Source organism: Leptonotus elevatus, chromosome 7 (assembly GCF_054856555.1).
Source record: "Leptonotus elevatus isolate MCC_2025b chromosome 7, RoL_Lele_1.0, whole genome shotgun sequence".
Taxonomy (NCBI): domain Eukaryota; kingdom Metazoa; phylum Chordata; class Actinopteri; order Syngnathiformes; family Syngnathidae; genus Leptonotus; species Leptonotus elevatus.
The window spans coordinates 17,542,932-17,566,535 of NC_141245.1; the positions used below are offsets into that span (position 1 = coordinate 17,542,932).

The following is a 23,604-nucleotide window of genomic DNA, read 5'->3' on the forward strand; positions in this document are numbered from 1 at the left end:
GGGAGCAACAATATTTCCTTACCATACACAGACTACATAAAATGCTCTATGACCTTTACAGGTGAATTGAATCCATTTTTAAATGGATGTCCAACTGTTAAAAATCCTTTATTCGCTAACAAGAAACGACATATGTAGATATGAGTCTGTCCGTGCGCCTGACGCGCAACCCAAAGGAAATACACAAACAGAGGTAAACAAACCAGATGCAACAAAGAACCGCATTTGGAGCGAGGAGGAAACTGTCACGGGTTCGTAAACGGGTTGTACTTTAAGCGTAGTATGTGACTCCTTTGGTCATTCTGTCTTTAATGTAGCTGACTCTAACCTCAGTGCCCACTTCCCTCCGAGAACATCCTGTCTGAAGGTAGTGTTGCTCTTTTGCTACGCGCCATCTTGGTCATCATGATGTCAAAATAGGAATGGCATGATGAAGAAGAAGACAATTTAAATGGCACTTCGGAATGGATTCAGTAAGGCCAAATCGGGAATTCTTAACCTGTAGAAGTTCTTGACCATATAAAACACGCATTGGTTTTGATGGTTTTACCCTCTCCTACACAAACGCAAATACTGTATCAATTGTATCATGTGTTAGATGCCTTAAAGAGGTGGGGCCTGTTGAGGTGGCGTCCGATGTCGGCGAAGGAGCTTGGTTCGAGCTATGGCGAGTTTGCACGAGAGTCTGTCTGGGCAGATGCATGAGCGTGCTCGTTGTTTTGATCTCTTCCTGCTCTTCCAGCAATCAATCAATTAAAAAGTGCATCAGGACTGTGTCTCTCCTTTCCCACATATCGAGAGCATTATAGTAAGTAGCTATACTGTGAAGACCTATTGAAATGATCCCTATAAATTTACAGAAGTGGATTTAAAAATAATAATAATAATAATTCAAAACTGTGAAGTAGCAGGGCCACAGTGGGCGATCTATCTTTGTATTTCTAGCGGCATATTGTGACTGGCAAAACGATGAAGTGCTCGTCCACTAAACTTTGTACTCACTTGTTGCCATTCATACAATTGCTTCGTAATAAGTCCATATTTTAAACTGAGTGAGTGCATGAGTAAAATGAGACAAGATCATTATTACTTGCGATCCTTTGTGAGCTTCTTCTAATGAAAATATGCATCCACTGCTCTAAAGTACATCCGTTGAGTTGCAGCAAATCCATGCAGGCCACTGCTATGGCAAAACTGCTTTGGTCAGCATTATTTTGCCCAAAACAAACGCAATCAAGAAAATGTAGTCATTGCCTATTCAGTCAGGTAAACTCCAGTATTCTCATTAACTTTGTCTACAATTGAAAGAAGTTTCACATCACAAATTATTTGTTATATACCGCAAATGCAGAACCACAATTATCAAGAGAATCTTACTCTTGTCACTTGTTACTAGGTAGATTTTACAAGGTTCAGTCGCAAATCTGCCTTACTCTTCCATTAAAAATGAATGAATAAATAAATAAATCACACTAGGCATTTTGAATGGCAAACTCGGAGCTGACAGAAAATATAAGCTTACACTAAAGACATTTCTTTACACCCACTTGAATCACTGCCCTGTATTCAATATAAAACGCACATCAGAAAGAAAACAGGAAAGCGCGCAATTACTGTCATCAATGCAGAAAGTCTTCAGAATCCAATAAAAGAGAAAAATGACAACTCACCTTCCCATGGTCGCGTTCTTGTGTGGTTAAGTGGATCGGTCCACATCTGTGCCACGCTGAAAGGAAGGTTGAAGTTTGAAAGCAGCGCTCCGCAACACCAGTTTGTCTGCTCGCACTCTCTCTCTCTCTCTCTCTCCATCGCAACCTCTCGTCCCGCCTGCTCTCATAACACCACACCTACTTTTTGCAACACTGTTGCACCAAAGGAGAAACAAAACAGGTTACAAACGAGAACAGGAAGTGAAGAGTGTGAACTGCAAATAATATTGTTTGATTTCATTGGATTGCCTCGGTTAAATTTTTCAGATTTTACAAAGCAGGGGATTTTATTTTGTTTTTATTATTTTTTAAATTGCTGTACTGTATATTGTACTGTAGCCTTATTGCCTTCATGAAGGCTTTATGTCATATACTGTAAATGCAATATTGGATGATTGATTTTTAATTATTATTATTTTTGGCTTTTTAATTTAAGTATATTTTACATTTGATATTGTTCTGCAATGTTGTTGTGGAAGAGCCCAACTGTAGAGTAGAATTGAGAACTTGCATTAGCTAGTACCTCTGTTTGCGTCACATCACATCACATTGTCCCTGTCAAATAAAAAGTTATTATTATTATGACTTAAAGTTACAATTTCTTCCGAGAAAAAAAGTCTAAAAGAACAAAGACTTAGGCTACTGTATTTTGTTAAGAAAAAATATTAATTTTTTCATTATTGAGTTAGCTAAAAACAAACACTAAATAAGTAGCTTAGTTCTGCAATAATATTATTGTTAAATATATTTTTCATCCATTGATGCAATACAATCATGAGAATTTTTTATTTAACCAAAACTACAATTGTGAGGAGTGATTGGTTCACTGTTTAATTCATTGTTTTATGTTTAGTTTGACAGCAAATTTCAATTTCAAATGTTCATGTTGGTCGCAAGTCCAAACCAAGTCGCCCGGTTGACAACTCATGAAAAATGTGCAAGTTGGCTAACTCATATTTCTTTTTTTTTAATTCTTTTTTTTTCTTTTTTTCCCGGAGAGCTCAGTTCATTCGGTCATTTCGGGTCACTCATATTTCAAGGTACAGCTTTATATCATTTCATCATAAAATACTTTAAAGCATGTAAATTCAACACCAGAATGACTTTTACCTGGAATGTAAAGAAAAAAGATATTGTTCCTGCGAAGCCTGTCCATTCATGTGCTCCCTTATTGTTTGCTTTTCACGACAAGCAAACACAAGCGCGGGGGTGAGACAACTCGACAAGAAAAAAGCGCACACATATGAATAGAAATGATTGGAAGTAATCACATTTTGCCTCGTTTCCTGCAGCCGTCTGTTTGCGTAATTGGCCAAAAACACAATTAGAACAAGACAGTGCCAATGTTTGCTTAATGGGGATCAGGTTGCTTCCTAAATTGCACTTGCCGCATGAACATTCAAATCTTGCAGTACGATGAGGATATTGGTGGGATGATGTGTGGGTTGAAAAAATGTATTATTCCCATGTGGCTTTTCCCAAGTTGTAGATGACAGGCTGGCTCAGTCTAGACGTGCATGCCAAGTCACATTCGCAAAACACACACGACATTTAAAGTATGGACCTAACGTGGGCCTTGACAAGTTCTCATTACTGTATTACAATGCCGACAGTAAGCTTTAACATACATGCAGACACTAAAAGGATGTGGTTGATAAGCAAAGTGATCACTTTCAGAGACAGGGAGTGTGCTTAACAAATGTAATGGCTCGGCCTTGATGGTATATTTAAAAGCCAGATCGAATAAAAGCCAGTGCAGTAAACCCTGAGAAGGCGAAAGTGTGTCATGACGGACATAGAACCAGTAAGTGAACAACGTTCTTCTGAGACCCGTGTATAAATTGCACTTGATTCTATTCCATTGTCCCAAAACAGCGTGCCGGCTCTTTCTTTTTTCTTTTCTTTTGTTTTTTTAACAACAGAAAAGCATCAGATTTTAATTGCTGGCTTAAGTATAAAAGTTAAGTCGTGTTCAAGTTTTTATGTTCTTCTGAAACGAACAACAAAGTATTTAATGGGGAGTAATAAAATGGGGAAACTATAAACTTTGGTCACTTGATTGAAAGCAGTTAGAAAAAAAATGAATTATTTTTAAGGAGTCATGAAGATTACGCCACTGCTATATGGTCTAACTAAAACATTTTGCATCACTATGGAAACGTCCATCTGCAGTTCATTGAGATCTTTTAATTCACTTTGGAATGTTCTTAGTTAATGTCATTCCATATTTTGATGACTGGTCGATGACTGCCTGGAATTTTTAAGACTACTCAGCTAGCATATGATATCACTTATTTGTGTTGTGCTTATGAAAAGTTCAAAAGTACTGAACTGTGCACTAGTTTTACATTTTCTTTTGATTTGATTTGATTTGATTTTTACAATAGCAAGCACAATGGCCTAGTGATTAGCATATCCACAGTTCTTACGATTCGAATCTCAGGTCTGGCCTCCCTTCGTGGAATTTGTATGCTCTGTTCACATGCTTGCGTGTGTTTTCTCCTGGTACTAAAACAACATAGCTGGCCACGCAAAAGGTGAGGACAAAATGGGTGGATGGAAAATTTGACATCGTTTTTTTTTGTTTTAGCATTCAAAGATTTAGGACAAGCGTTAACTGATCTCAATATGGTTAGCGTGAAGAGGTTTTGATGAGCACTACCCACGCACTACTAGAGTGGTAGTGTGGAAATTACCCAGAGACAGCGAGGACTTCCCCCATCCTGCAAACAATTTACAGACAAAAACTATCCAAATGCATTAGCCAGTGCTGATTCAATTTGAGGTAATTCAAACCCTAACGGAATCTGACGATACACTCTGCTGAAATGGATCTATAGCTACTTACAATTGTGTTAAAAAAGAACACAATTTCTCGACTTCATTAACCTCCAAAATGATACAATTTAGAGTTCAATGGGGGGAAAAAATCAACATTTAGGAGTAGTGTGACAACTTTCTTTTCCTTCTGTTTATTTCAAACATGTAAAAATAATACAATGAAATAAGCAAGACATGCCAAAATGTTACACAGCATTTCAGAAAAAGACTATCACACCAATAGTTAAACATTGTGGCAGTAGCGATGGTCTGGGGCTGCTTTTGCTGCGCCAGTACGACTTGAATTGATGAACTATGAGTTTTGACTTTGCTTTGAAATACTACTGCTATGAGTTCACTAGCACCGTAGTAGCGCTCATGTGTCTATTTTTTGCTCGCAGACGGCTCATATCTCGAAGAACTCGCCAGTCGGATCATTAAATTTTTCAAGGCAACACTGTACTGATAAAAAAGGTTTTATAATGGCAACAGTTTGATTGTGGAACTTTTTTAAATTTTATTATAAAAACATGAAAGTCAATCAGTGTCATAGAAGATTGTGTTCACTGTACACATTTGTAACTGGAGGGTTTCAGTGCGTTTTGTACGAATACTTGTCAGGTTCTCCCTCTTTTGTTATTTGAAAATAATAAGAGGAGTTTTAAAAAGTTAATGTAAGTTGAAACTTATTTTGTTTACAATATGAGACTATATAAATATTATGTGAGCATTGTAACAATGAGCCTAAGTGTTGGATTTGTAAATTAATTTATATTGCTGATAATTGTAAAATAATTGGAGCATATTTATTTTGATTGTATTACAATTATGTATGTATATTTGTTATTTGACTGCATCGACCTTTCATTTTCTTTTATTTATTTTTGTTGTTGTTTAGTGTACGTGTGTGAGTGTAGGTGTTTGAAATGATTGTAATGAATTTGAAAAGACGCCAGGAAGATTAGCTCCTGAGATGTGTCAGGAGATAATGGGGCTCTTAAGAAACAAAACAAAAATAAATCTTCCAACTATGTAGCAAAACACATTAGTTAATAGATTGGGCTTTAAACAGGTTTGTTAATCACGTTAGGAAAGTGAATTGACATTTGGGGAAATTTGCGGTTTTTTCCCCCTTCATGCTGGCTTTGCCAGTTTGTCAAAGGTGTCTTGTTTCATTCTGATTAAATGCACTTTCACCAGAATGTGGTCAGCGTTGGCACTCAACTTTGATGTGAGAATGGAATAATTAAGGGGCATTCCTCATGAATCATTAATGTTAGGGTAAGTGCTGCAAAACAGGAGCAGTCTGGCACTGGAAAAAAATCACGAGCTTGTCGTAGGGCATAATGTGAACATCTTTTTTTTTAAATTATTAACAAAGCCACTTTGTCAAATACTCAACTAAGTAAAGTCAGCAATTTGAATTACTAGTACAAATTCACTTTTAGGTTGGTCTTTAAAGTGGTTCATGAAGGACTTTGAGGAGACAACTGCCAATTTATGCTATGAACTAAAATAACCTTTTCTGGATTATTGTAGTTTATTGAGATGCAACTTTATATAAATTACATATTGATTTCATCATATATATATCTTTTTTTCCATTTCCAATTGAATTCTACAAATAATAGGACACATTATCTTTTAATTCCATCCGGTCAGTTGTGAAAAGCAAAAGCCAACAATTCATTTGATGTAACGACGCCCCCTGGTGTAGAATCCACAATACAATCACTAGTGTGAGGGTAATTTAACTTGATAGATGGACCTTGATAAAGACCCACCTCAGTAGGTCCCCCTCTTCCTCCCTTCATTGCATGTATTCTTCATGTTCATCTGAGGTTTATAGCTACCATGTGGACAACCAGAGGATAATCATCGCGCCTGTGACGCTGCACTTGTCATTTTCCTGCTGAGCGTGCGCCTCTTCCCTAATTCGCCTCATCTATCTGCTTAACCACAGTGGACGCAAATAGCGCTGGACCACACGTCCAATCCCATCTACTCCCCTCTGAAGCCACCTCATCCCATTGGCTCGGGATCCCGCCCGTCAAAGGGAGGCCGAAGGGGTCGCGCGCTCTTTCGGTCGCATTTGGAGCTCAGCGGGGCTAAGGGTCGTGAGCCCCGGATGACCTGGATTTACACACTTTGCTCCGGCAGCAATTCCATGAGCCACTAAAGATAATGCCAGGCTGCCTGAGTGCTCTCTCCAGTGAAGGGCTTGGGTGACTCACCATGACCCGGTTTGAGGCGGAACGATCCTCAACGGGAAATGTAATCAACTGGCAGGGAAAGAATATTGAGAACAGTAATTCAGAGACAGCGCAATTCAGAGCTCAGCATCAATGCGAACTAGATGGGTACTCACAGGCAATTTGGGCCAAATTTGAGCATCTTCCTCACTTTGGATCGAACTCAGCAAGGTCCAGATTATCGAATATCCCTGACAGATTACTCCAAGTGTTTATCCTCTGGTGTGGGGAGTGTTCTAGTCAATTTTCACTGCACCTGCTTAAAAATCAGTTGAGGCAACGATCGTAAATGTTAAACCTGTTCAACATATAGGAGTGCGAGATTTTGTGTGTGCGTGTGATCATAAGTACACATGGGAAATTGAGTTGAAGTAAAGCTCATTCAGTTTATTGATTTATGGAAAATATATCACATCTTTACATCTTTTGAGACACCATCAGAAGCTAACAGTCCATTACCGTTTACTTCCTCGTATCAGAATCAAACGTCGCTGATTGAAATGCCTCAGTGTGGTATTGAGTTTCAATCCCCTCCCCACGATGACTCACCTCAAGTGTTAAAATGCTGAAACCGGTTCAATTAAATGCTACAACCCCTTCTCATGTTTTATTAGAACAGGCCAACTACGTAAGGTATTTGTAAATATACAGCATAGTATATGCATTCTTTTGAGTAAAACAAGCAAGCAGGTTGGAGTTGAAATCACTGGACTACAAACTTAAGATAGAACAGCCAACAAAGATGAGAAATTAGGGAAACTCGAGTTGTTATCGCAGCAGTCCAATTTTGTTTTCTTTTTGCAATATCCACATGATTAATACCAAGTGCAAACTGTTATGTCTTCTAGTGCGAGAGTTCCGTAGATATTTAGGTTGAGGCATTTGGGAAGCGTTATGGCACATTTCAAAACCAAAGAAAAAAACGAGCACGATCCATTTACTACTACAACAACAACAACAGGCAATGCTAACTTTACGACACACCAATATACTGTATATATAGAGAGATTTTGTGACCAAAGTTTGTCATCAATACATAATATTTGAGAACACATTTAGAAAGCATTACATCAATATTGTATCGTCAGGATATCCGTTTGCAGAACAAATGTATTAACAGTAGTCCTCATGAGCGTCTTCACAACAATCAGCCTCAAGCAACACGTCGCACTAGCGTCTCCGCTCGGTTGCCGCGGCAACGTATAAAGCCACCCGCTCAAAAACAACAGAGAACACCCCGCTAGGGATCAATCAGTCTCTTGTTCTTAGCCAAACTTTTAAACTGCTCATTTCCAACCAAGCACCAATGAACACCACAGACTGCAACTAGTTGCTTTTGAAATAACCAATAGTGACACATATATATTTTATTTTTACAGATATATAGCTATATATGAAAGTATATACCTCCACTGTGTACAATATCTGACCACTACCTCTGATGGGATCAGAACCACCTTGTCGAGACAGGAGACCACCACAGAACGGCTGCATGCAAGAAGAGTAGTCAAATTGGTATTGAGAAAATCACCACTGGTGCTAGTAGAGAGGCGAGGTTCTTTGCGGAAGCGGAAAGATTTTAAATAACCGACTTCTCTAAAGTGGTCGGTGGCATCGGTTCCTACCCCCCTCCCCCTCCCTTGCAGTGGCAGCGCTGCCCTTTCTCTAAATTATTCATGAGCTGGGTGACTCGGCAGAATCTTGGTCGGAAGTAAAAGGCCGTTGGCCCTCTTAAGCTTGGTCCATTAACTTCTTCGGGGATTATTCTGTAGGTGTATGCTTAACAGATACCTCAGAAGTACTTGGATGTATTAAGTACACATGGCCAAATTCTACATGAAATGTCTGGTTTGGATTTGTTTAGCGGGGTAAAAGGGAGGGTGGGGGTGTCATCAGCTGATAATTGTTCCTTTTTGTTCTTAAAGTGATCTTAAGAGGACAAGCAACATTTAAGAGAAAAATCAGCCTTCTCTTCACTTGGCTGTCATCATCTGGACAAATTCTGAAAGACACAAACACACACACATCAACTGTTAAAACATAACGTGAATTCAGAGATTTTTTTTCTAAAATTCATGATACACAATTGTGTAATTGATAAAAAATGTTCAGACTGTGGACAGTGTAGTACTCAATTGTGGAGATAAAGCAATAAACTGTTTTTTACCTTTCAATTTTCCAGATTTTTTGGCCGTGGCTGAAACGGTGCCCATTTAAAAAGTTCAACCCACAGTATGAGTTCCCTGCTCATCGATTGTGAAGGACTAATGCTACACTACAGTCAGACCGAACGTGAAATATCGGGACGTCTGTCTTGCGTGTGTTTGATCGCTGGGATGACTCCACACACTGGCGTTGCTTTGAGCGGAGAAGAGGAGGGGCTCCTCCTCCGACAGAAAAAAATTAAAGTTTTAAGATCACTAGTCAATCTAGTGTCCTTTGGTTGTGTTGGCTGCCAAATGCTGTCTTGGTTGACAGCTCAACAGTTAGTCCACTGACTAGATATGTACACCAACTTCCTCGCTTCCTATCTTTATGCACTTTTTTTTGCTTTGTTTTTTTTTTTTTTTTAATCAAGGTTCCCGGCCGGTAAATAGCAGTGGCTGTGTTGTAAACTACTCGAATGGTCCAGCAGACCGCAATGATATTGTCTTACGTTGTTTTTATACTCGAAACATGTTCAGTCTGTACGTAGCATAAAGTACATTACAAAAGCAAAATTGTCACTTTTGTCCCCCAAAGCAATTCTAGTAGCTAATACTTTTTAACACACCTACAGATCTTCTTCTTAATATGTACTGTGCATACATATACATATTGTTGGCAGTTGGCATTTTGTCCTACTCATTGAGTCAATTTATTGATATTTATTGTATTTATATTGTGTGTAATTTTTTTGTCTTTTAAATGTAATGCTGCTCAGTTGCTGCTATTTTTCAATTGTCCCTAGGGAATGAATACAATTATATTGAATTAAATTGAATGTATTCACATCAGCAGTTATCCTACAAAACTGCAATATGCAGTTAGCTGGCTAGCTAGCTAGCTAGCTACATTTACTCACTAAAAAAACAACTTCCCTTCAGATAGAGCACTTTGATGTTGGTCGTGAGTGGGCACATATCCCATATAAAGATGGGCTGACATGGCCACTTTAGAGCGCCTCGTTGTGGTGCGCAAAAGCCAAACGACGGCCCAATGGGAAGGGTTTTTAACAACACTATTCTCTGTGTTGTGTCAAATTTACAAGACATTTATTTTCACTTTACAGGCATTTTAAAGGTCAAACCATCATTTCCTGCTGTTTTGGGTTGGGTATCACTGGCATCATAAAAAAGTAACATCTTACCCTCGTAGTTGACTTGACCGTCGCCGTCAATGTCGGCCTCACGGATCATTTCGTCCACCTCCTCGTCAGTGAGCTTCTCCCCCAAGTTGGTCATGACGTGCCGTAGCTCTGCTGCACTGATGTAGCCGTTGCCGTCCTGCAGAGGGAGCATGCAAACACTCCTGTCATTCTCACGAACACACCCACTTGCTCTACTTGTAAAGCTCATCTGAATCAAACATTTGTTGAAGAGTCCTGTCACATGTCACGTACAGTGGTACCTTGATCAACATCTGCCCAAAAAAATTCAAGCGACGTCGCTTGGCAGATTTTTTTGCTTTGTGTTGCAGTCAAAATCTAACATAAGAGTACGTTTTAGGCACTAGAGGGCAGCGCCCAACTTCACACAGTGTGAAAGTACAGTATACCTAACTATTGTATTGTTTACCAACAGTCCTAGTAAAATTAAACATAACACAAAGAATATGCGTTGTGTATTTAACCAACCACATAACAACGGGTGAAGCAAACCATGCAGTCATATATTATTTATGGGCTATGTAAAATAACTTATATTACTGTTGCTTAGTTGCAAAAGTCTGTGTGTTAAATCATCAAATGTACATTTACATTTATTTTTATTATACAGCTCCCTACTGGCAAATGCACACACACGAAAAGGAGCAGCACTATTCAAATGGAACACGAAATCATGATGCAAAAAACTAATGTTTTACATTCTCTTAAATTGTTAAATTACTCTATGTTTTTCTAAGCAGAATACTGTAGAGTGCGATTTCCATTATTGAAAAATGCGGTGTGTTTTGGGGGGGGGCTGAAAAGGATTAATGGCAATTCATCGAATTTCATTAGAACAAATTCAATTTCTAAGCCAAAATACCACAAAAACTGTTACGTTTTCGGGCATGTAGGCCCCAAAAAGGTGATTTATTTGTCAGAATTATACTAAAAAATACAGCGATTCCAAGAGGGCCTTCACATTTGGCTAACTAGCCATTCAACCACCGCATTCTTCTTTAAAAAGAAAAAGAAGACAAAATGGTATATGTGCCCACGTTTGACATAAAAAGGGCCATGGCTATTGTTTCACAGTGTTCCAGACCTTGTCAAAGACTCTGAATGCTTCTCTGATCTCCTCCTCACTGTCTGTGTCCTTCATCTTCCTCGCCATCATCGTCAGGAACTCCGGGAAATCAATTGTCCCGTTACCTAACGAGGCACACAAAGCAATTGCCATGAAAAATTGAAAATGTACTTTAAAACAAGGCAAACATTCAGTAGCTGCATTTGTATGCCAGGTACATTTATTCATCCCCCCTCCCCCCGAATGATATCCTTGACAAACCGGGCGTGGGAGGTGGTGTACAAAAGTTTTTTTCAGCCATTTTCAGTGTCAACCACAGAAGAACACATCAACACTTCAGTTCTCGTGGTGCATCAGGCACAGTTGGAAAATCCAAGCCCATAAAGTAAAAACCCTGCCACAATTTGGCTTTAGCCATAGTTGTTTCTAAGTAGAAGGGTGCGGGTAACAGGAGCCAACCGCACACTGCTATCATCCACGGCACATGCGCCCTTCATACACCACATTTTAGCAGCACGTGAGTACATTTCGGGGGCTCTCCTAGAGGATATTCACATCAATATATATCACTAGATATCAAAACATAAAACAATATCTCTTCAGCTTCGAGATTATTTGAATCTGACTTGGATGTCGCCATCTTGAATGATCACATGATCCCAATACGTGATATGGATGCACGATAATGCTATTTTCAACCGATACGATAAACCAATAATTTAGAGAGTGCCGATGACGATAACCGATAAGTAAGCCGATAATTGTTTGCAAAATTAACTTGAACACAAATATACTTTCGAGTCCTACTATAAGCCTAACGTACATACAATACAATACACTAATTGAAACATTGTGTAAAGCACCATGAAGCTGAATTTTATTGATACCTCTGCTTCAAAGACAACCAGTAACTCATTTGGAGTTTGCCAAAACAAAACAGTGATGTTTTAAAGACGCAACAAAAAAACTGCAAAGGTAACATTTTGGGGAGACACATTAAAGAAAAGCCTACACTGGTGACTGCCTTGTCGCCATGATTGATTTTCTGTGAACACGACATTGCGCGTATTATGACATCACAAATATGCAACAATACCATCGGAGAGGGGAGGGGTTGAGGAGTTGGGCACAACTTAAGTCACAACCACAACAGATAGACCAACGCGGCAAGTCTTTTATTATCGGCGGATTTGTTTATTATCGGGTTTATCTGTATGACGTCCAATTAGTCGATAATTACCGATAATTATCGGCCACCGATATTATCGTGCATCCCTAGTGATCAACGCAACTGTTGTGACTTCTGGAAACTAAAATATAACAAATGTTAGTAGTAATAGCCAAATTAGGTTGATTTTGTAAGCACTTGAGCACTAGTACGTCCAGTATGTGATGTTTTTCTTACCGTCTGCGTCGACCTCATTGATCATGTCCTGCAGCTCGGCCTCGGTGGGGTTCTGGCCCAGGGAGCGCATGACAGTGCCAAGCTCCTTGGTGGTGATAGTTCCGTCGCCATCCTTGTCAAACAGCGAGAACGCCTCCTTGAACTCTGCACATTAACACAATTAACACACATGAATCCCCATGACACAAGAGATTGGCAAGTAGTAAAGACACACGCAAAGTTAAGTGGTAGCATTGTGTGTGCATCTCTGTGTGTTTATGACTCATCCAGCCCTTAAAAATGCTTAAATAAATGGATGCGGGAAGGATGCCTAAGTAAAAGCTCTGGTGAATTTATAGTGTCGACTCCAAAATGAGGTTTTTGCAGAGGAGACTGACTCACAGCCCCGCCGATTTCTGCTTTGGCTGAATGATGTCAAGCGGCTTGTTGGAGAATACCAAGTGACAACCGCAGGCCAAGTGTTTATCCTCCGCAGTCGATCATCTCTCTGTCACCTCGGAGCTGCTAAAGTTAAAAGCATCGCTGTGCTATGTACTCACCTGCGATCTGTTCCTCGGTCAGCTGGTCTGCCTGTTGACAGAAGAGCACATTGATGAATCACTAGAGGCTCACTTTTCACTGAAAAGACTTGCCATACAACCGAAACAATTTCTCACCTCTACACCACTATAAGACAAACATCCAAAGTTGAATACTTTGACCATAAGAAAATTGTTAGTAATTTAACCAAGTCATCTGTGGTAACATTCTGTGGTGACATCCACCCCCCCAAAAAAAGACAAAGAAGGGGGGAGCTCGTAGGTGGCTTAATTTCACAACACTACGACCAATCGTAAACAAAACCAAATCGTCATATTACTATTTTAAGAGATTGATGTCGGCCTAAGTTAGAGTTGTATGTCCATTTCAACCTCTTAAAATATAAAAACAATCGCCACAGTATTTTGGATTATATTGACATTCAGCCTTCCTACACATAGACGCTTACTATAAAAATCTTAACGCGTTAATTATGACCAATCGCCACCAAAATTGACATGCACATCTCTAACTTAGGCCTACATCAATCTCCTAAAATAGCAATGCTGCCATTGACATACTGTTGTTACTTTATATGTAGGTGCTTCGAAAAGGGGAAAAAAATCTGGGAAAGTTTTCACAGGGAAAAACTAGTAACTTTAGAGAGTCACCAGCCACGTTGGCTGGTCATCAAAAAAGTTAATTTAGAGCCCTGCCTGTATTTAAGATAAATTCCATCTCTGTGTTTATCAAAATTAATTAACTATTATACATCTTAGGGCTGGGCGAAATGGCCAAAAAATGAATTCTAATAAACCCAACAAACATTTATTTAAAGCTTTCATTTATTCAAAAATAATTGCTGTACAAAATGTTCATACAACAATAATGTATACTAATTCTAAATTAGTTTTAACATAAATTTAACATTCATAGATTGTGCTTAAATCCCACAATTAAGTAATTGGTAGCGAATGTAAACATGTCTTGTAAATCACCCATCCAGCATTCTGACACTACGAAATTACAACTCACAATAACATTTGGATGTTACAGAACATAAGAACAGCTTTTAATAATCCAGAAGACATAGCTCGATTTCATGATGGAGCAAATTTTCAACTATTTGATTTTTAAAATGACGATTAATCGAATTAATTTGACTTATTGCCCAGCCCTAGTACATCTATGACTAAACAATACTTGAATATGTTAAATGAGCTTTCTCTAAACCTCACTGATTTAACTATCAAGCCCAACTCAGCGGCTAATTTGCTGTGATTAAAACATAAAAAAATGAGTCCGGTGCTATTACAATTCATTTTAACTTCACCTGACATGTCACTCTGACACCCGTGTGAGGTCTTTACTAAGCCTGTCCAACTCAGTCAGTATGTCCAGTTAAAGCCGCGAAAGTGTGATGAGGGCCGGGGCCAAGGCCCGAAATACACACGTCTACTATAATTAGTGAGACGTGAATAGGATCGCATATGTAGCACACCGAAGATCACCGCCCCTAAGCACCTTTAAAAAATAAAATAAAATAAAAAATAATAATATTAATAATTTAATTGAAACCCTATAAGGTTCACTTTGTTATCAATGAGAAAGAAGCCTACCTGTTGCATATCTCAAGGTCTAGTTTTAATGACACAATGCAACTAACTTCACTCCTTAAACAGCACTGGTATTTGCAAAGTGGTTAAAATAATTGGACAATATACAGATAGCAACTAAGCTTGCACAGCTTTAACAGATTTTTTCTATGCCTGTGCCCACTCTTGTATTATGGATTAAGTATTTTCCTAACACTAAACATTAGAATTTGGAAACTGACCAAAGGAAGTTGACATATCATACGACAAAGAACAGGATATACTCGGTTGTATATCATCTTGATGTGAAGAAACACCTCTCAGGCGTAATTTAATCCTATTTTAACTATACACCCCCCACCCCCAAATAAATAAATAAATAAAAATAATAGATAAAAACTAATCCTATCCCCTCCTTTTAGTGCTTAACTTATTGCACTTCAAGGACAGTTAAGAGTTGCACTCGCTTTTAGTGATTTTGTCAGGATGAATGGTTGTTTGCCTATACATGCTCCGTGGTTGTCCAGTGACCAGTCCAGGTTGTACCCCACATATCGCCCAAAGTCAAAAACCCTTTTCACACAGCACTTAGTCAAGTGTGAATGGTTGCGTGGCAGTGTGGAAAAACGACTGGGAGCCAGCATGCCCACATTTACGATTTAGACGAGAAGTAGGCCGCATCTCGACAAGATGTATCTGTCATTGTTGCAAAAGACAGCCCTGGCTTTGTTCATTACAAGGAGGAGACGAGGAGCAGCAGAAAAGTGAATGAGTGCATCCTTTACTAATGGCTGAGTAGGAACTTGGAGAATTTAATCTTGTTTGTGAACGACAGTTCCACCAAGACCGCTTCGAGGCACGGTACATTTCAGGCTGAGCAAGGAGCAGTCTTCTTAACGACACTGTATGTCATCTCTGGTGTGTCCCAAAGCTCAGGACAATGAGACACTGCATTTATTAAGGCTTTGTCCATTGCCCTCATGCTGTTACCTGTGAATAAGTCCGCCAAAATAGCCCTACATTGCTCCGCAGGCTCCTCTCGTATTAGAGGAAGGTGTCTGACGTCATGGCAACGCCGCTCTGGCAATTTTTAATTTGAGGCGCCTCGCCATTGCGGTGGACGCCTTCCAGCCGCACCCCACTGCCCAGCAATGCTCTATTCCGCAGGCGGCTAAAACTCACCAACGGCAAGAGAGAGGATGAGCAGTACAGAAAATGGATCACTCGCAGTATTTCCCAGATTTGAAATCTACTAGAGTGGGTGGACTCTGGCGGGTGGGGGAGTGAAGGGGGTCCGGTGGGGTGGCGGGGGATGCTTTAGGTTGTTAGTCGTGTTACTTGTGTCTCCTCTAGCCTCAAGATCCACAAATGAGTGACGGTGAACTAGCGTTACATGCGGTATATCTGGTCGCGGCACGTTTTTTTTCTTCTTTTTTAAAAATTTTTTTTTTGAAAACTTCTTGGGTGGCAGCCAGTTTAGTTGGGTGGCCCGCCCAAGTATTAACATGGTGTGGGAAACACTGGGAAGGGTATAGGCATTTCAATGTATGTTAATGAGGGGTCTAGAAAAAAACATTAAAATTGGTTAATCGGTTTTAATTTAAAAGATGCGAGTGCAATGCGGTTTGACACTCCCTGTTAACTACTTTACAGAAAAACTTACACAAAATAAAGATACTGCGTTTATTTAAACAAACAAAGCTTCGTCTTGCTAAAATACATATATAAATATATATATATATAGTGCCAAACGCTTCAGACACGCTAATGAATAACACTGATATCAGAGTACAGTATTACAAACTTGTACATAACAAATATTGCTTGGACAACTGACAATCATCTGCAAATCAGAGAAGTTGTTTAGAGTAACTGTGTTCCTTTTTTCTTTTTTTTTTTACTTTAACCCCACCTGAAACACGAAGCAAAAAAGTTTACGTTTGTGCTGAATGGTGATTTCATATAACCTTGGCAATAGCCAGATTGATATTGTGATTCACTCAAGGGAGTTCCTCCACAATATCAATCTGGTACTGTTCCACAATGATTTGCTCGGGAAAGGCAGGACATTCTGTACAATAGTTTTCAAATGCTTAATTTTGTTTAACACACAAATAACCACGCTGCTTTCATGGAGGACTACAGAAATCTGAGAACATTTAATGTTTAGACGCTGAAATACGGGAGAATTTTGATTATTTTAAATCTAGATAAACAAGGTCTCGAAATATGAATTATAAAAACAGTTGAGTAATTTGATAATCAATTAGTTACTTGTCAATACTTGATTAATTGTTGCACCTGTAGCTTTGACCAATATTTTAAAATAAAACACATTTTTAACAAACAGCAAAGCAAAATGGCATTATCAAGTATCAGTTCTCAGTACTGTCGAGTACTCGGTGCACCCCTGTGCAAAGTGGATGCAATGCCAGTGGATCTTCAAGTCAATTTATCTGAGTCATCTGGATGGAAGTGGGGGTGTGGTTATAAGAAAGATGCGAGACAATGCAAAATTTATATTTTCTTTGAAAATGTTGATGAGCTGATCAATTCGAAAGAATCCAGACGTAGGTTTTATTAGGGCATAGTTAAGGAGGTTTGGAATTAGTTTCTTCCCATTGTGAAGGGTGCACTGCAGATGATGACAGCCTACTGCGCCAAGCATGGCTTGGTTGGAAGCGGGAGGGGGTGGGGGATTGGATGGGTGGCACAGGATGAGGAAAGGGGTTGGGGGGGACATGGAGGCGCATTCACCAGGAGCAGAATGCGGTTCAACGACATGGCGCAGGAAGCACGCCATCATTTACGTTTAAACATCACACGCGTGTAACCACTCACTACCTGTAGGCAGTGATCTTATGTAATGCAATTGGGGTGGCGAATACGCTTTTGAACGCTTGTTGCGCATGTCAAAGTAGATCCACAGCCCACTGTTGATGCACACCAGCAAGAGCCGCTGGCCGCGGCTGCAGACAGCTTATTGCGTGAGCATTTTACGAAGGCGTTAGCGATCATTTTTATGCATCTGCCCCCTCGCGAAAGGTTATAAGAGACGAGATGAGTTTCAAGATAACACCGGGGCCGGGGTGGTCTATTCTTAGCAGCCCCTCTTTGCACCACCACGCCCACTCTTCCTCGGTCACATTTAGCTACAAGGAGGCTGCAAAAAAAAAAAAAACGCTTGCGCAGCAAAGGATTAAACGAAACGCCTTTGTAAATCATCGAAATGACTTGCGTGCTATTACGCCGCAACGCCATGGATGCGGCGTTCATTTAGTTCCACAGCACAAAATACAAGGTGCGCAAGAGGCTTTTGCGACACATAAATGTGATTCATTCATATAAACCAATGTGTGTATTGGAAATAGCCTTCAAAATTAATTACATACAATCGTAAGCGGCCGTTATAAAGCCCACATTGGAATCGCCCATTTTAGCTAGCTAAGCTCATTTAGAAAAATATTTTAATGAACGCCCAAAACTGGGTAAACGTTAATTCATACTACCAACTTTAAAGTGATTTTCTTAACATTAAAAGGGTCTCATCGAAGCAGTTGTAATATCGTTGACGACAATATCGAGTGCTGTCCACTTTCATGTCCAAGCTAGCTAACCACGTCGTTGGCCTGGTACTCACCATTTTGACTTTTCAAGCTCCGCGAAGATGGAGAAGAGAAAAAAAACGTCAAGTTGAAGCTTTGAGACGTAAAATACCTAAATGACGCGCACTCTCCCGGGAGTACTTGAGTCAAATTCGGCTTTATTCGCGTATACAACTGAGAATCTGTTGAGTCAGAACACCGTTATTGCGGTAGAGTTGCCCGGAAACCTCAATCGAGGAAGAGACGCCAGCCTGTCATGCCCTACTCGGACGAGTGTATCCCTCCGCCCGAACATTGCTTGACCTCCACGCAGTGTGAAAAAACGTCTTGAAATGCTTCTCATTATTAACGCAAAGTATTTTAAATTTCAAAATAATTAATTGCTCGTTGATACATATTCATTTAAGCTCCTTTAATATCCCCTAACAAAGAGGATCTATGTTGCACTATAACACCGCTATGCGCAGCGATACTACCCCAGCACGCCATAAAGAGGATGGAGCTGTATGGAGGATTAAATCTGACAATACTATTAACTGGTAAACACAATCAAGCCATAAGCAGTCGGTCACCATTTCGCTGTGTACTCAAATGTATTACAGTATACAATGAAAGAAAATTATACATTATATTGAGGGGGGGGGGGGGGGGGGTCAAAAGAGTTGAAGAAAACACATGTTCCAGGAACACATGCAGTACAAAAACTACCCCAGCACCTGCACAAAGTTGACAGTCTCAAGCCATATTTTTTTAAGTAAACATTTACCAGACAAGCGCCAAACAGACTGTCTGCAAGTGTCCTATGTGTATATACAAGTGTATTCAAATTTACAAATTAGCTGAGAATTTTTTTAATATTTGATTTAAACAATCTTAATTCATCCCTTTTCTATACCGCACTTGTTCTCATTGGGGTCATGGTTGAGTTGATCCCAGTTAAATTTGGGTGAGAGAAGTACTCAGCTAATTGCAGGGCGCATCTAGACAACCATACACTCTCACATTCAGACCTATGGATCATTTTGAGTCTTCTATTAACCAAACATGCATGTTTTAGGAATGTGGGTCAGCTGGAACTGTACATATTAGTAGGGGAGGGAATTATACAGCTCCAAATAAGTTAGTGTTTGCACAAAACCTTCAGGCTTCTGCTAGAAATAATAACAAATATAATATATCGGGGAAAGCCTTCTAAATATCAACATTTTATTTGGGCTTAATCAGCGTGAAAAATGGGCCACCCTGGCTGGATTTTCCCTTTAAATTCTGGCAGATGTGCTTACTCCTATCTAACATGAGTTTGAATGTGATCACTTAACTCTGAAAACAACCTCCTAAGAGGGTGTGCACACTTGTGCAACCACATTATCTCATTTGATTATTTTGATTATTTTCAATTGGGTTACAGTTTATGGGTCACAGTTTTTAAATGATTTATATTGCTCTATCACAAGAATTTGGCTGAGGTTTTTGAGGATGTTTGCACTGTATATGTAAATTTGATTTATGATCTTGATTTTTATTCAACCTTAAGCTTGAAGTAAACAATTGAATAGAATAGAATAGAATATAATTCAATTACAGTCTTTGATGATAGGCTGGAACAACTCACATGGTTCTTATTGCCTTATAGTGAGCAATGTGGGGTATTCTTTATGGTTCTTAGTCCTATTGAGGCCTGCACAATCAAAGCAAGCGCAGACATTGACACATTTGATCAAATATGGGATAATAAGAATCCACATATGAGCTAAGCAGTTGAACACAAAAAAAAAGCTTATTGTCAAGATTTCAAATGACTGCAATAGGAAGAGATTCCTTACTACTGCTTGAATTCTCCCCAAGTTCATTGTCAGAAAGTTCTCTTTGGCAAACTGTTTCCACTTTAGATTCGTCACAACAGCACACATCACTTGCATGTGGACAGCCTGTACAGTCAGACAGACAGCTGAGTTCCAGAAAACGGCCGTAAGCCCTGGCCAGTGTCCTCATTATGCAGCTGAGTCCTTGTCTGATTATCACAGAGACGGTGTTAAAGAGGGAGTACGTGCAGCACACCCCGAGAAGCATCACGACGCAGTTTGCCACCTGGTACGCTCGGATGTCCTCGTGTTGCTTCCTCTGGACGCTCACAAAGTCCCCGAAGCCCACCGTGCTGAAGGCCACGAAGCAGAAGTAGAGAGATTCTAGGTACGTCCATCCCTCCATGGCCGAGTAAAGCGAGGCCGCACCGCAAGCGACGACCATGACGACAACGAAAAGCAACAGAGTCACTTGGTACGTGGGTGGCTTCCACTCGTTTTTGTGGCCACCTCGGCGGCCCAGGGTCTCCAGTCTGCTGTGTCGGATTCTCCTCGAGTGGCACCAGAATAAAATGAAGCTCAACAGCGTGACGACTCTCTCCAAGAAGAGGTTGAAGAACAGCATGGCGGCCGAGCAGCCGAACAAGCCGTAGAACACGAGCAAGACCTTCCCTGCTATTGTGGACGGGGCTGTCACACCAAACCCTATTGGGAAACAAGACACAGAAGAAGTTTGTATAATGAATTAAGGATGGGTTTGTAGTTTCTCACAAATACCCTAACTTACTAAAATGAATAATGTAATCCCATAATATCAATGAGCCAAAACTGGAGCTGTATGGCAAGTCTTATCAGCTCTATGTTCTGGGACTGCTTTGCTACGTCAGACATAGTATGTATTGAATGTGTCACAGTAGATTATGGGTTCTTCCACAGGATATAGACCAAAACACTTATAGTAGCTAGAAATATAGAAGAATGGCTAAGAACCGTGAACTATTGAAAGCTTGTAGACAGAACCAAAATCAGCAGAGTCAGTCATGCAGAAAAACAAAAGAACAAAAGATCAGTAATAAATATAAATTGAACAACTGTGTGCAGGCGACTATATGCAACATTTTGTAAAGCAGATATATAAAAGTTGTTTTTGAATGCCACTGTATGAACCACTGGGACTATTGTGAAACATTAAATGTCTCACGGTTACATCATTAAATGTCAGTAAACACGGAAGTTGCAGTAAAAAAAAAAAAGAGAAAAAAAAGGACATTGATCTGTGATTAATGCTGCCTGCTCCAACGTTTCCACAGTGACAAAGGCAGTCTAAAGATAGTGGAAATAGTCATAAAGCAAGAAATTGATTTTCTTCGATCGAATTTGTTTAATTTTCATCTAAATGACTTGTTTGTCCCTGATGGATTTAGGGGGGATATTGATGGACTGTCATAGAGTTTGAAACGCCTCTGCTGTGTGTGTGTGTGTGTGTGTGTGTGTGTGTGTGTGTGTGTGTGTGTGTGTGTGTGTGTGTGTGTGTGTGTGTGTGTGTGTGTGTGTGTGTGTGTGTGTGTGTGTGTGTGTGTGAGTGTGACTGAATCAGTGTAGCTTTTCTAGCATTTCTGATATTCCCGCGCACCTTACACGGTGTAAACAAACATCATATTGTATTGCTCTTGAATGTGACTAGCTTACAAACCAGGCAGATTGTTATACTGTAGTAGTCAAATGACATTTCATTACATTTTGAAATCAAAAATAATCCTCACACACATATAAAATTACGATGTCAATGTTTTTCAATGAGCACAGAGCTTCCTTTCACCGGTTAGTGCTGCATTCGAGGAAGGTGGGAAAACGGAATGATCCCACTCGGATTGTCCGACTTCTGACCTCAAAGCGTTCAAGGCAAATGGCCAACAAAGATCGCTGATGATTACGATAAATTGTTTGTTGTTCTAGTTAAAGCAGTCAGTCAATATCACGTTGGGCTACATGAAGTTACTTACCTTGAATAACTGAACTAATGTCATAATAAATAAAGAGATAAATGTGTTTATAATTGTGTAAATTGTGTTTTGCCATTCACGATCTGTGTCTCTATTGTCAAGCTGGTCGATGATGTCGAGGTCTTCCCCCCCAAACTTTGCAACTCGGATCTCCAAGTTCAAATGAGCGTTCCAGTACACAACTCATGGTCTGAAGTTGGAAAAGCCAGACGATTTTGAAGCCTTATTTTAAATATGTGGAAATGTTTATTAATTATTGAAATGTAAAAGGCTTGCTAACAACACTCTTCCCTGTTATGCATCACATTCAGAAGACATTTATTTTTACTTTACTTTGACTTGAAAATAAAATGTAATAGTATTATCATTATTAAAATCGCATTAATTATTCAATGATGGGTGTCATACTTTTGTGTAACACTAACATAAAACTAAAAGCCTGCACTTTAATTAATTAAAATCCATTATAAGCAATATCATCAACTATTCTATCTCATTGTGTAAATTATTTTGGACTGGTCCTTTGAACTTACCAATGGTGGACACCACAGTTCCCACAAAGTAAAAAGCTCCTGGAATGTCCCACAGGGCTCTGCCACGTTCAGCGCGGACGCCCGCCATCCTGGCCTCCTCGTAGTGGCGTAAAAGAGATTTCAGATCTTGGTAACTAATATTATGCATGTGACTGAAGTCCCTTAGTCTCTTTTGCCAATGCTGGTGGGTCAGAATTTCTGCTGATCGCTCTAAGGAAGAAAACAGGACTGCGCCAGCCAGCATGTAAAGGGCAATGAGCACTCCGAGGAGAATGAAGCGAGCGGTATCCACACTGGCTGACAAGGATGGACAGGAATCTTTCTTGAGTGGCATTGGGGGAATAAAAAGTTGAATATTTGTTGGCGCTGTGAGCTGGGGAAAAAATGGCTGCTTATACTGTACATAAAAATCAAACCTTTATTGTATTTTAAGCTTTAAATGAATTAGAGTTACTTACAAAATCACAACTCCCTTATCCAATTGTGTTCTGGTTAGATCAGTGTGTGCAGATGGCTTTAAAAGGGGCTTTAATTATGTGTGTTGGTAGGCTTCTGCTTATCACCAGCTCAATAATCAGCCTTTACTCTACTTTTATGAGTGCAAACATGTTCCGTCCATAAACATAGAGACCACTGCTCTCCCATCCATGAAAACACAAGCGTAAAACACATACACACGGCTATAACATTATGACCGCTTGCGCAACCTCTCATGAAGTTCTTAGAAAGCCAGAAACAATCAGAAAAATACATTTGGTGAATATAAATGCTTGCTAAATTGGTTAATATGAAGGAAAACAATGATATTTTTACCCCCCCCCCCCCAAAAAAAAACACATCCCCTGTTTAATAAGAATCATTAAAGACTTACTAGACTTAATGTATTTGCATTAATGAGCCATGTAAAAATCATGTAGGAGATCAACGT

General features: G+C 39.6%; 3 protein-coding genes across 4 annotated transcripts in view; all 3 read right to left on the reverse strand.

Moving 5' to 3' along the window:
• Positions 1-7,047, reverse strand: part of ptgir (prostaglandin I2 receptor) — a 28,654-nt gene extending 21,607 nt beyond the window's left edge. Inside the window, exons 1-3 of one of the 2 annotated variants that reach the window (XM_086081104.1) lie at positions 6,898-7,047; positions 6,764-6,811; positions 1,671-1,862 (exon numbers count right to left, since the gene is read on the reverse strand). The gene's annotated coding sequence lies outside the window, so the exon portion shown is untranslated. Of the gene's footprint in view, positions 1-1,670; positions 6,812-6,897 lie in introns of both variants that reach the window. The other variant, XM_086081103.1, reaches the window with a different exon arrangement.
• Positions 7,048-7,147: 100 nt separating this feature from the next.
• On the reverse strand, positions 7,148-18,611 carry calm3a (calmodulin 3a (phosphorylase kinase, delta)). Its single transcript, XM_086081105.1, has 6 exons — positions 18,374-18,611; positions 13,159-13,189; positions 12,620-12,763; positions 11,233-11,339; positions 10,131-10,266; positions 7,148-8,783 (listed from the first exon to the last, which is right to left on the reverse strand). Exons 1-6 carry the CDS (start codon positions 18,374-18,376, stop codon positions 8,755-8,757), a joined length of 450 nt encoding a protein of 149 aa, XP_085937231.1. The 5' UTR covers positions 18,377-18,611; the 3' UTR covers positions 7,148-8,754.
• Positions 18,612-20,129: 1,518 nt separating this feature from the next.
• kcnk20 (potassium channel, subfamily K, member 20) lies at positions 20,130-23,010 on the reverse strand. Its single transcript, XM_086080806.1, has 2 exons — positions 22,677-23,010; positions 20,130-20,845 (listed from the first exon to the last, which is right to left on the reverse strand). Exons 1-2 carry the CDS (start codon positions 23,008-23,010, stop codon positions 20,130-20,132), a joined length of 1,050 nt encoding a protein of 349 aa, XP_085936932.1.
• Positions 23,011-23,604: the final 594 nt, after the last annotated feature.